Source organism: Bidens hawaiensis, unplaced genomic scaffold (assembly GCF_021521415.1).
Source record: "Bidens hawaiensis isolate Kalapana, Puna unplaced genomic scaffold, B.hawaiensis_p1.1 tig00002735_1, whole genome shotgun sequence".
NCBI lineage: Eukaryota > Viridiplantae > Streptophyta > Magnoliopsida > Asterales > Asteraceae > Bidens > Bidens hawaiensis.
Window position 1 is genome coordinate 2,696,221 of NW_027491147.1, and position 10,673 is coordinate 2,706,893.

At 30.4% G+C, this 10,673-nt stretch overlaps 1 protein-coding gene across 1 annotated transcript; it reads right to left on the reverse strand.

The window, feature by feature from the left end:
• Positions 1–2,866: 2,866 nt before the first annotated feature.
• Positions 2,867–8,431, reverse strand: LOC143620928 (GDSL esterase/lipase At2g19010-like). The gene is made up of 5 exons (XM_077092498.1): positions 8,153–8,431; positions 4,106–4,227; positions 3,797–4,030; positions 3,272–3,509; positions 2,867–3,087 (listed from the first exon to the last, which is right to left on the reverse strand). The coding sequence occupies exons 1-5, from the start codon at positions 8,403–8,405 to the stop codon at positions 2,867–2,869; spliced, it is 1,068 nt and encodes a 355-aa protein (XP_076948613.1). The 5' UTR covers positions 8,406–8,431.
• Between the last annotated feature and the right edge of the window lie 2,242 nt (positions 8,432–10,673).

Genomic DNA, 10,673 nt, shown 5'->3' on the forward strand with positions numbered 1-10,673 from the left:
TATATATATATATATATATATATATAATTTACACTAATTGTTTGATGGAGTGCTTGAACCAAACATACTTTAACAAAGTTGTAGTCACGTATAAACGGCTAAGTGATCCATTTTAACATGTATTATATAGTTGATTTCCTTATTTTGATGGATATTCTAGTATTCTAAAGTTTTGTGGAATTGATATGTGTTGTTTTTATCTTTAGTTGAACCGAAAATGGGCATAGTGTTACTAGAAGAATGGAAGAAAATAGGGTTTCTTGCTCAAACTATTGAAAAATCTGCATATGCGATTTTGAAGATTTTAAAGATGTTATCCATGAAACATTTTGAACAAATGCGGAGAAGCATAAATAACATTGTGTGTGTGTGTCTATATATATATATATAGGATAAGTATCATTATAGAGCTGTTAAATTATTAAACTTTTTTAGAGTTCTTAAATGATACCAACCCTATATATATATACACTAGCTTAAGAGCCTGTGTAACACACAGGATGATCTTAATAATTAAGTTACAAATAAACCAATACATAATGTATATAGAAAAATGTATTACTTCTATGCGTGTATCATGATACATAAATTGATTTTATTTATATCATAAAATTATTTTTTTCAAAGAAAATAAACTTAATAGAAAAATAATGCACGTGCAAAAACATACACAAGAACACTCTGTCTATTAAAAATTTATTCTCGATCTCATGTATGTATAATTGAAAGAAATTTGGTTATGAACCAATTTCGGAGATACTTCTCATATAATAATAGTTTTGAGCTACACCATTAAATTTTTTTTGATAAGTTTGAGAGACTTCTCGACTTTGCCAATTGACAAAAAAATAACAAGTTAACTCATACAATTTTGTGAATGATTTGCTTTATTTGAGCATAATTTTGTATGACATGCTTCACATATAACATTCTGATCACTATACAAGAAAAAAACAATGCTGACACAAATGTTTCTAATTTGATAAAAGTTGGAAGTATTGATAGGCCTGGAGGTGGCATGTCAGAAGTGGTTGTCATTTTTTCTTAAACTTTATTAGTTATGTGAAAAATACTTAATGTTCAAAATCCCAAATCTTTTAACTGTTTCCAAAAATGTCACTAAAAATAAATTCGAAACTCAGTCACATTTAATATTCTAACTTTCATTTGTAAACATTTTCAAGTCAAAACTTTGATCACGTAACAAGTTTGACGATAAATCTATTTGCATTCTCAAAATTTTAAAAATATTCAGATTACCCTTTTTTTACACGTAACAAATTTAAGCCAAATGTTGTTAATTCGTACCAGACGATCTATTTATCAACATTTAACTCGTAGCAATCAAATTTAAGTTTCACCAAAAACTCGAAGCAATCCATGATAAAAAAACCCCAGAAACTAAATATGCTAAACTTTATTATATTCGAAAGTGTTTGGTATATACTATATTATAATTTAACACATATATGTATAGTTTATTAAATTAACTGAAAAATTAAATAGATAGATTTAAATCATATATTTTTAATTTATAAATTTATATGTCAATGTAAAAAAAACAATAGATAAATAGATTTATTTTTTAAAATGGATAAACTTTTAAGCATATATTTATGATTTAATGATTAAAAAATTACTTTGTAAATTGAAAGCATATTAGTGTTTTTTTCTAATTTACAATCTTCAACAATATACATGGCATAATATGTTAAATGATAACATTTAAAATTATATTCTTTTCAATATTTAATAAAAATGGTTAGTTGTAGATTTTTGGATTTCACAAAGTATGTTGTAAAATATATTTTAATAATGTACATTAGTATAATATGTAAATATTTATTTGTATAAAAGTGTATAAATATAATACAAATAGAGTTTAAAAAAAGTGAATAATTTAATTAGATATAATATAAATGGAGTGTAAAAGGAAAGTGAATAATTATTGATATATGTCATATAATATTTTGGAGAGAAAAAAATTGTAAGGATTAACCACAAATTGACACGTGTCACAATTATTTTATTTTATTAGAATAAGTAGATATATATTTGCTTAGATTTTATTTATAGCTTAGATGAGTTTCATATAAATGTAAGATGACTTGTGTATATAAATTGGATTTTGGCTTTTGGTTATTACCATGTGTTGGCTAGCGCAAACATAATTTAATTAAAAAACAAACAAACGTGTATAACAGTTGTTTTTTATATAATCAAGCGTTGTGTTTTAATATCATTTACAACGGTATTTTCAATATTTTTTTATTACAAATAAGTTCTTTTTTGGTATTGAAGATTTGAAGCGTTACTTTTAATGCCATTTTACAACGGTTTTTGAAGTGTTGTTTTTGTGTATCATTTTACACATGTTTTTGAAGTGTTGTTTTTAAATACCATTTTACATAGGATTCTAAACGTTTTTAATATATTTTGCAACCCGGCGTTTAAAACGATTTTGAAACCGTTATGCACGTAAACCCCATTTAACCATTTTAAAATAAACATTTCCTGTACTAGTGATGGACCCTTAGTGAACCACTACATGTTCTAGTAACGGCGCATGTTCTAGTAACGGCGCGCTACCAGTCTACCACACGACTTTGATTCGTTAGCATTAAAAATTGCATATTTAACTTTTTTCATCAGAAACAATTATAGACAAAAGTTATTAGAAAAGAAAATCGAAATAGTGATAAATAAATGTGTAAACGTGTATACTGTTTACATTATAATAAACGAAAATAAAACTTAGAAAAAAAACACTATTCACTTGCCTCACCCCCACTTTTTACTTAATACATGTAGCAAGACTTCGTCTTTGCAAAACTGTTGCACCAAAACTTGTATCACGTAATCATATTCAATGCTTGAGTTCAGCCAAATGCCTTATATCATATGGATACGCGTCCATAGTGGAGGATGCATTGTATGATCTTCTTGCAACGAGCATATTACAAACTTCTGTTTGATGGATACCGTCAAAGAAAATAGACAAATCGCGAATAGGGCAAGGAGTTGAACTTGGAATGCACTGCCAATCTTCCCTTACATTGCAACAAGGATTATTTGGCAACGGCACATCTGAAAATTTCCAAACAAATCATATAACACTAACTAAACTATGGTAGTATCATTCTAAAGTACATAAATTTTCGTTAAATTAAATTTCTTTTTTTCTTCGAACAAGATTATTAACTGTAACATACAATGCTAACAAGTCTGTACACATACACGGCCTAAGCATCATTTGTTGCAAATATTTTACCTCCTAGTGGTGATAAAATGCTTGCAAGGTTGATGAAAATGAATCTTGCACCCGAGTTGCTTTTGTTGAGCTCAACAATAAGCGACATAAGCCTGTCATTGAACAATCTTACGGCATCGTTGACTGACTCTACACATGGTTTCCCGTTGGTGCCGAACTTGTATATCATAGATGGAGTACAACCCATCTCAGCCAGACCAAAAACAACAATCTTTCTACCTCCCAAACGGTATAAAGTCTGCATTATCCTTTTTCTTCAAAATGGGAAAACACTAAGGGAGTAAATGGTCTGGAGAGGTATTTTTCTCTTTTTTTTTTGTTTTTGCATGAAAGTTTTGTCTAGCGGAATTCAGACAAAACTTCTATGAAACGAACAAATCTGACAACATCAGAACAACTGCTCTCTAATAAACCATTTACCCTTTTAGTTTTTACCTATTTTGAAAAAAAAATCAGGTTTTAGAAACTTATAGTTTTATATGTTAAAGCAATGAACACAACACAGATAAGCAACAAGATTTGTACCCTTAGTTGTCTAGAGTATTGTTGTATAAGGACTTTCGCGTATTGATCCTTGCTATACTTGTTGCTTGTATTGTATATACCATGCAAGTAGAAGTTGTTCATGTAATCGTTGCTTCCAATATTTACAATATAAAGGCATTTTCTAAGATATGATTTTCTCTTTCTCAATCGAGTAAGTTTTGAAACTAATAAATTGTGTCGACGTAATTGCCTATCCATGAATATCCTATCCCCCTTCAACAGAATAAAACACAAACAAAGAAATCAGTGTACTATGTTAATCAAGGTGTCTAATAAATGTATATATACCAAATGTCTTCCAGTTTCTCTTCTAATGCCAGCACAACCGCTAGCATAGTTAACACCTATTTTGATGTCCTTGTTCCTTGCAGCATATGGTGGAATGAACTTGTTGAAACCTAGAAGTTGCCCTGAGAAGTATTTAGTCACAATCAATATTGTTCTTCAACATTTACAGTTATATTTAAGAGGGTTCAACCACAAATTTAAGTTGATTCCAATATAATTCATAAGGGTAAAAAAACTTTTGCCGTTTATAAAAGAAGGAAATCAATCGGTCAAATTCCCCTTTTATTTTTATCAGAGATCACCTTCCAATGTGATGTAGTGGTAAGCAAATTGTGCTTCTTAATGAAGACCCAAGTTCAAACCCCACTAACAACATTTTGGAGGGGACATGGGTGGATCAATGAATGAAGACTGGAATCTTTGTGATCTCTAGTTCGATCCTGAGGGCGCCCGAGTTTTCCATCAGTGGGCGGGTTTTCCCAGAAACTGGAGATAACTTGAAGGCGCTTAAGGGCTCCGTGCGGCTGGGTTGGGCCAGCTAGCGGTGGTCTTTTGCTATTGGGCCAACCCGTACGGAGTACCTAGGCAATTCGTTTGTTGGTCGTGCAAACCCCAATTAGATATGCTGGTTTTAGTATGTCGACGAATCCCATTTCATCAAAACTTGGTTTCGATATGCCAAAAAGCGTTTTAGATGGTTAAAGCTAAGGTGAAAGTAGAACGGCCAACCTCCCATCCACCAACAATAACACATGGTATTGTGGTACTAATTTTTTATTTTTAGTTCGTTGCCTACATGCATTGATGTCATTCCAACAAATCCCTAGGAATTCTGCGTAAAACATGTATGAACAACGTAGGCCCTAGTATCTCTATGATGGTTTTGTAAGTGTGTGTTCATTGTACGTGTGTAGAATGTGTTGTAAAAAGCGGAAAACCTCAATAATGTGGCCTCATTACCATTTAAATAATTAATTAGTCAAATAATCTAACTGGGTCCAAAAGATATATAGGCTATTTGATGAACATACACATATATACGTTAAGGTTTCTTTAAAATGTCACAAAACAATTACAGTGAAATAAAAAACACACCAATAACTTTTTCTCTAAGATCACAATCAATCGGTGACATCATAATGGAAACGAATCACGAATCATCATGGCATCATCTTCTTTCTGTAAGGTCTCGTTTCATATAAGTAAGTTCTATTATTATGATGTCTAGCTAATATTAATTTTTGATTGAATCAACGAGTTTCTTTTTTATTTTTAATGTGGATGATGGAAAAAGTATTTATCAAAATAGATGGTTTGAAACTTATTTACTAAAATAAGTATTTTTTGAAAACTTAATTTTTCACTCCAAACTTTATTGGATAAAAGCAATATTTTCTTAGAAATTGTTCTTTATAGTTATTTTAGAACACGTTCTTTTGTTTATTTAACAACAATTTAAATGTAAAATTTATTTATATACATATCTAAATATTTTAGTTTTTTTTCGAACGGCAAAATGTTTTAGGTTATTTATTATCTTTTGCCTTTTAACTACCCTTTTTGCTCAGTTCTTTTTTTCTTCATTTTGTATGTGTTGCCTTAATATATCGTGTATTTATAGTTTATTTATGTTTTCAGTTTATGACTAATAGCAATATAATCAAACAATCAAATCATATCTGATTGAAGACGATTATAGTTAAAATTTGTTAAATTTTACTCTGTTTTTTTTTTCAAAATAAAATTCTATTCGGCTTAAAAAGAATCTAATCAAACATGTTTTATATATTTTCCATTCAAATGTATGAATTGATTTTGTTTCTATTCAGCTCGTTTGCATTTAGCTGATCAAGTACCGGTTTTTTGACTGTTATTTTCATACCTGATGATATTCAAAATCTTGTTTGGTCTAAATCAATATCAATAGAATAACATAATACACTTGATCATGTATATATGTTAATCTTTGAACTATTTGTGTTCAGTCATTAATCAAATGATTTGTACGCCCTTGTTCGTTAATTTTATAAACGGACACAAACGACCATAAATGTACTAACGTAAACGACACAAATGAATGAATTTAAATGAACACATTACAGAGCTTTGACGAAATTAATCGAGCGAACACGACCTCTGTTTATATTTGTTCATTAGACATTTTATGATGTGTTTGAGTCAATAACTATAAAGAATAACATATATATAATCGTAAAAATAAAATATTAAAACTATAATTAAATAAAAATATCTTTTGTCATATCAACATAAAATATCAGATAACTCAAAAGTAAATGTATGTATGACTTAGAAAAGAAGGGTTGAGTTATAATAAAAAGATTAGTTTTCGTAGGAAGGATATGAAATAATCTTGTTCATTTATTTGAGAATGGAATGGTTAAGATTAGATTAGAGAGATCATCAAGTGTAAAACAAGGATAAGGGCATAAAAGGAATAACACATTTGTTGACTTTCTCTCTCCACATGCAAGACATATGTCAAATTCCCCCATCATTTTAATACGTCCATAACTTTTTTATACGACTTTTTTTTTCAAAACAGTTTCACCATAAAAATGAGTGTTTTTTTATCTTTTATATGAATATCATATTGTTTTATAAAAATAAAAAAAATCATGGGTTTTTACAAAGTGTGTTTTACCATAATTGTGTTTTACAAAATTGTATTATACAATTATGTTTTATTTTTTCATAATGTTTTTTTGTATTGTGTTTTTTACATTGTGTTATTTAATTGTGTTTTCATTGTGTTTTTACTTTCATAGTGCTTTTTTCCATTGTGTCTTTTTCATTGTGTTTTTCACAGTGTTTTATTTTCCGGCGAAATTTCCGAAGACTTTTCCGGCAAGGTGGTGGCGGTGGGTGGCGGTGGGCGGTGGTGGTTGTAGGAGATAAGTGAAAATTTAAGTGAGTTTTAATTAAGTGGGTTTTTGAAATTAAATTAAGTGAGTTTTCAATATTAAGGTATTAGACAAAAATACCCTCCTTCTTAACCTTTTTAAAAAAATCAAACTTCTTATTTGATCTTTTCTCTAGAAAAGAAACTATTTGATAATTACAAACAAATTTAGAGAAAAAAAATAAGGTAAATAAATAAATAACTTAGAAAATCGTTGTATTGCTTTTAAACTGTGTTTTTCTGAAAATCTTAAATTCTAACAAAAAAATATTTCAAATATTAATTTAAAATAAATAATATTGACGATTAAACTAAAAGAAGATGCACCCGGTTTTACCGGCTCTTCGCTGTCGTGCCGTTTGGCAGGCGTAGGGGGTCGGGTTTTATCCGGGGAATCCCTTAATAGGTGGACCACTAGGGGCTCCGTCCGGACTCATGGCCGACTCGGGCTACATTTAGCCAATGGAGGTCGTGTACAAAGTACCCAACGCTACATAGTTGGTCGTTCCAAAAAAAACTAAAAGAATGTTTGAAATATTTAACGAGCATTTTTCTTTTAAATAAATATTGTTTCTATTTGATGAGTAAGAAAGAGAAAGGGAAAAAAACCATAATTTTAGTAAATAATTTTTAAATCACTTAATTTTGATAAATAGTTTTCTCATTATCCCTATTTTATTAAAAAAAACTCTTGAATCAACATATTAGGGTTCATGTTTTACCTATGTCTCAAGGATATAATCATCAAAATGTACTATTGTGTTAATTGCTATGTACTAATTTTGTTAGTATGTCATGTTAAACCTAATTTATTATACACGGACTTTTAATCCGACTTACGTACAGATTGTTTAATTTTACTCCTAAGTGTAAAACGTTTTGTGTGTGTGTATACTGATACACAATAAGTGTAGGATGCAATTGTTAGTATGTAGTGATTGTGTAACGTTATATCTAAGTGTAATTATATGTAATGATTTTGTAATGTTGTGTGAACGTAAAAAGTATTTTTTGATTCTAGCTATCCACTAATTACGTATTCTTGAAATAAAAGTGAAGAAACGAGTACTACATTTACAAATTTTAGCAAAACACACTGTAAAATCAAATGAGAGACAGAAATAGACCAATGATGTCGGCTGCAGTTCGACCATTGCTAAACCTTCCAGTATCGCCTTCTGGAAAATCAATCCCATAAGGCGGGTAATTGACTTTACACTTCGTCTTGAGTTTATTGTTGTTACCATTATCGAACCACGAGTCTCCGAATATGAAGTAACACGGAACTCGTGGTCTAGATGAGACTGCTGGTGGTCTACGGTGCAATAACACTATAATGATACATACCACCGAAAGTAATCGGCCAAAGTCACAAGCCATATATACGTTCTTTCAGGTTTAAGGACATAGACGAGGTAACATTGAATGCAAAATGAAAGCCACATAAAAAAATGAGAAAGAAGCAAGGTAGGCAATAGAGCTATTGAGAACTAAAAACGTGGTAGCTTATTGTTAAAATCAATTCCTTCTAAAAGCAAAACCATTTTGTAACATCACATTCATACTTCAACAGAAAACTAATTTTGGTATATTTGAATACACAATAATGTTAAGCAAAACCAACAAGATGCACTTGATAATTTCATATTTCTTGATTTACCGTAAACGATTCAAGATCATTTCCCTTTCTGTACTGTTATGATGCATTTGATAATATTCATAAATGACGTCTTTTGCCATTTTGTCTATATTATATTGAGTGGTTTTTATATTTTGTAGTTTGTAGGCAAAAGCAAACTAAAATAGTTAAATTACTCAGGATAACATTAGATTAAGAAGTACTCTAATCCAATCTAGAAAATTAATAAAATAAAATGCTAATTGAAAGAAAATAAAAGAAAATCTAAAAGCGTTAGGGCTTAGGACTCACGTTAACATTAAAAGAAAAGTCTGTTGGGCCATAAAACAAATTACTTGGATATGGGTCTTGGGCCTTGGTCGAAATGCTAGAGTATCACCAGTAGAGGTGCACAAAAAACCCGTATCCGGAACCGGACCCAAAAAAAATACCCGGAACCGGTTTTTGTTATACCGGGCATTCTAAACCCGAAACCGGAACCAACCCTACCCGTAGGGTATGGATAGGGTATGCATTTTGAGGTCAATACCCGTACCCGGAACCGTACCCGATTTATACCCGTAAATACCCGGACCCGGTCATACCCTATACCCGATACCAATTTTCTAATACCCGAAATAATACATGAGTTTTTATAATATATTTTTAAGTTTACTTCACAACTTTTATGTTTAAGTTTTTGTAAAATGCATATTACTAAGAAAATAATTTGTAATTAAGTGGATTTATGGTTTTTGTAATATAGTTAAATTATTTTTATACATTACAAAACAAATTTAAATTTTAAACACATTAAAAAATGTATAAAAAAATTACAAATTCAAAACCGGGTATTAATATCCGGTCGTACCCGGTTCCAATACCCGAACCCGATCATACCCTACCTGGGTACATAGGGTTGAGTTTTTCTCCTCAATACCCTACCCGAACCCTACCCGATTTATATCAATACCCGATTTTCCAATACCCGATCATACCAGCAACCGGTTCCATACCCGAACCCGGGTATTAGAAAAAACCCAATTTGTGCACCTCTAATCACTAGAGCATTACTTGCCTCACGCATTGATATTCATCTCGACGTATAGTACACCGATGTTTGGGGTGATCAAGAAGCATTAGTTCATCATCCGAAACCCGAATTCAATCCTGAATTCAACAATAATAATGATCTACCACCAAGATGCAAGGCTAAAACCACCATCGATCATATCCAGGTGTATAGGGTTACTGGTTAGCGTTGATAGCTGAATTAAACATGTTCTTACTTTGGATTTGGATTTTGGCTTAATCATTCGGTTAGTCAAGTCTTATGTTTACTCACTTTTGGATTTGGATTTTGGTTAAACCGGTTTAAGCTATTTAAGTGCATCTAATTTCACCATTTATTTGATTTGTAATCATAAACTATTTAGATTGAATTCTTGTTTGCTGTTAATTCTTTATCATTAACCATGTTTTGATTGTAATCTTAAAATCTGAAATTGATAATTAGCCAATTTCATATTCAACGAATTGGACATAACTGGCAAGAGAATGAAACCTCGAGAGCGGAAAAGAAAAAAAAATCGACGGGAGTGGCAAACCGCAAAAGTGACCAAACCATTGAGATGGAAATGACAATGACAGTTTACTCAAAATTCGTCTTCTTGTTATGAATCAAAATAAGTAGTTCAACAAATCTTGTCTATGCAAATTTCAGTTAGTAACAAACTGGGTTATCCAGTCTTCTTCAGAATGAACCGAAGTGATCACTTTTTTATTAATTGTTTACACATCAAGTCAATTTTAGTTTATGCTTTTTAATCAATTAATCAATTCTCAAAGCTTAGTCTAATTAAGTTATTTAAGTTAGTATAAATAATCAAATAGATAGTGTAATATTGACATGCTTCTAATGAATATGATACCCTATTTACTGTAACTATCTAATTTAATTGTGTTTTTTCATAACTTAAACGACATGCATCATACACCATAACTCTTTATTTTCTTTTAAAAATTGGATG

Excerpts from the sequence above, each read along its gene's own strand:
- LOC143620928 (XM_077092498.1), bottom strand. The coding sequence starts at position 8,405 with ATGGCTTGTGACTTTGGCCGATTACTTTCGGTGGTATGTATCATTATA. Across the intron at positions 4,031-4,105 it reads GAGAAACTGGAAGACATTTG|GGGGATAGGATATTCATGGA; the intron begins GTATATATACAT and ends ATTCTGTTGAAG. Across the intron at positions 3,510-3,796 it reads AATACTCTAGACAACTAAGG|ACTTTATACCGTTTGGGAGG; the intron begins GTACAAATCTTG and ends AGGATAATGCAG.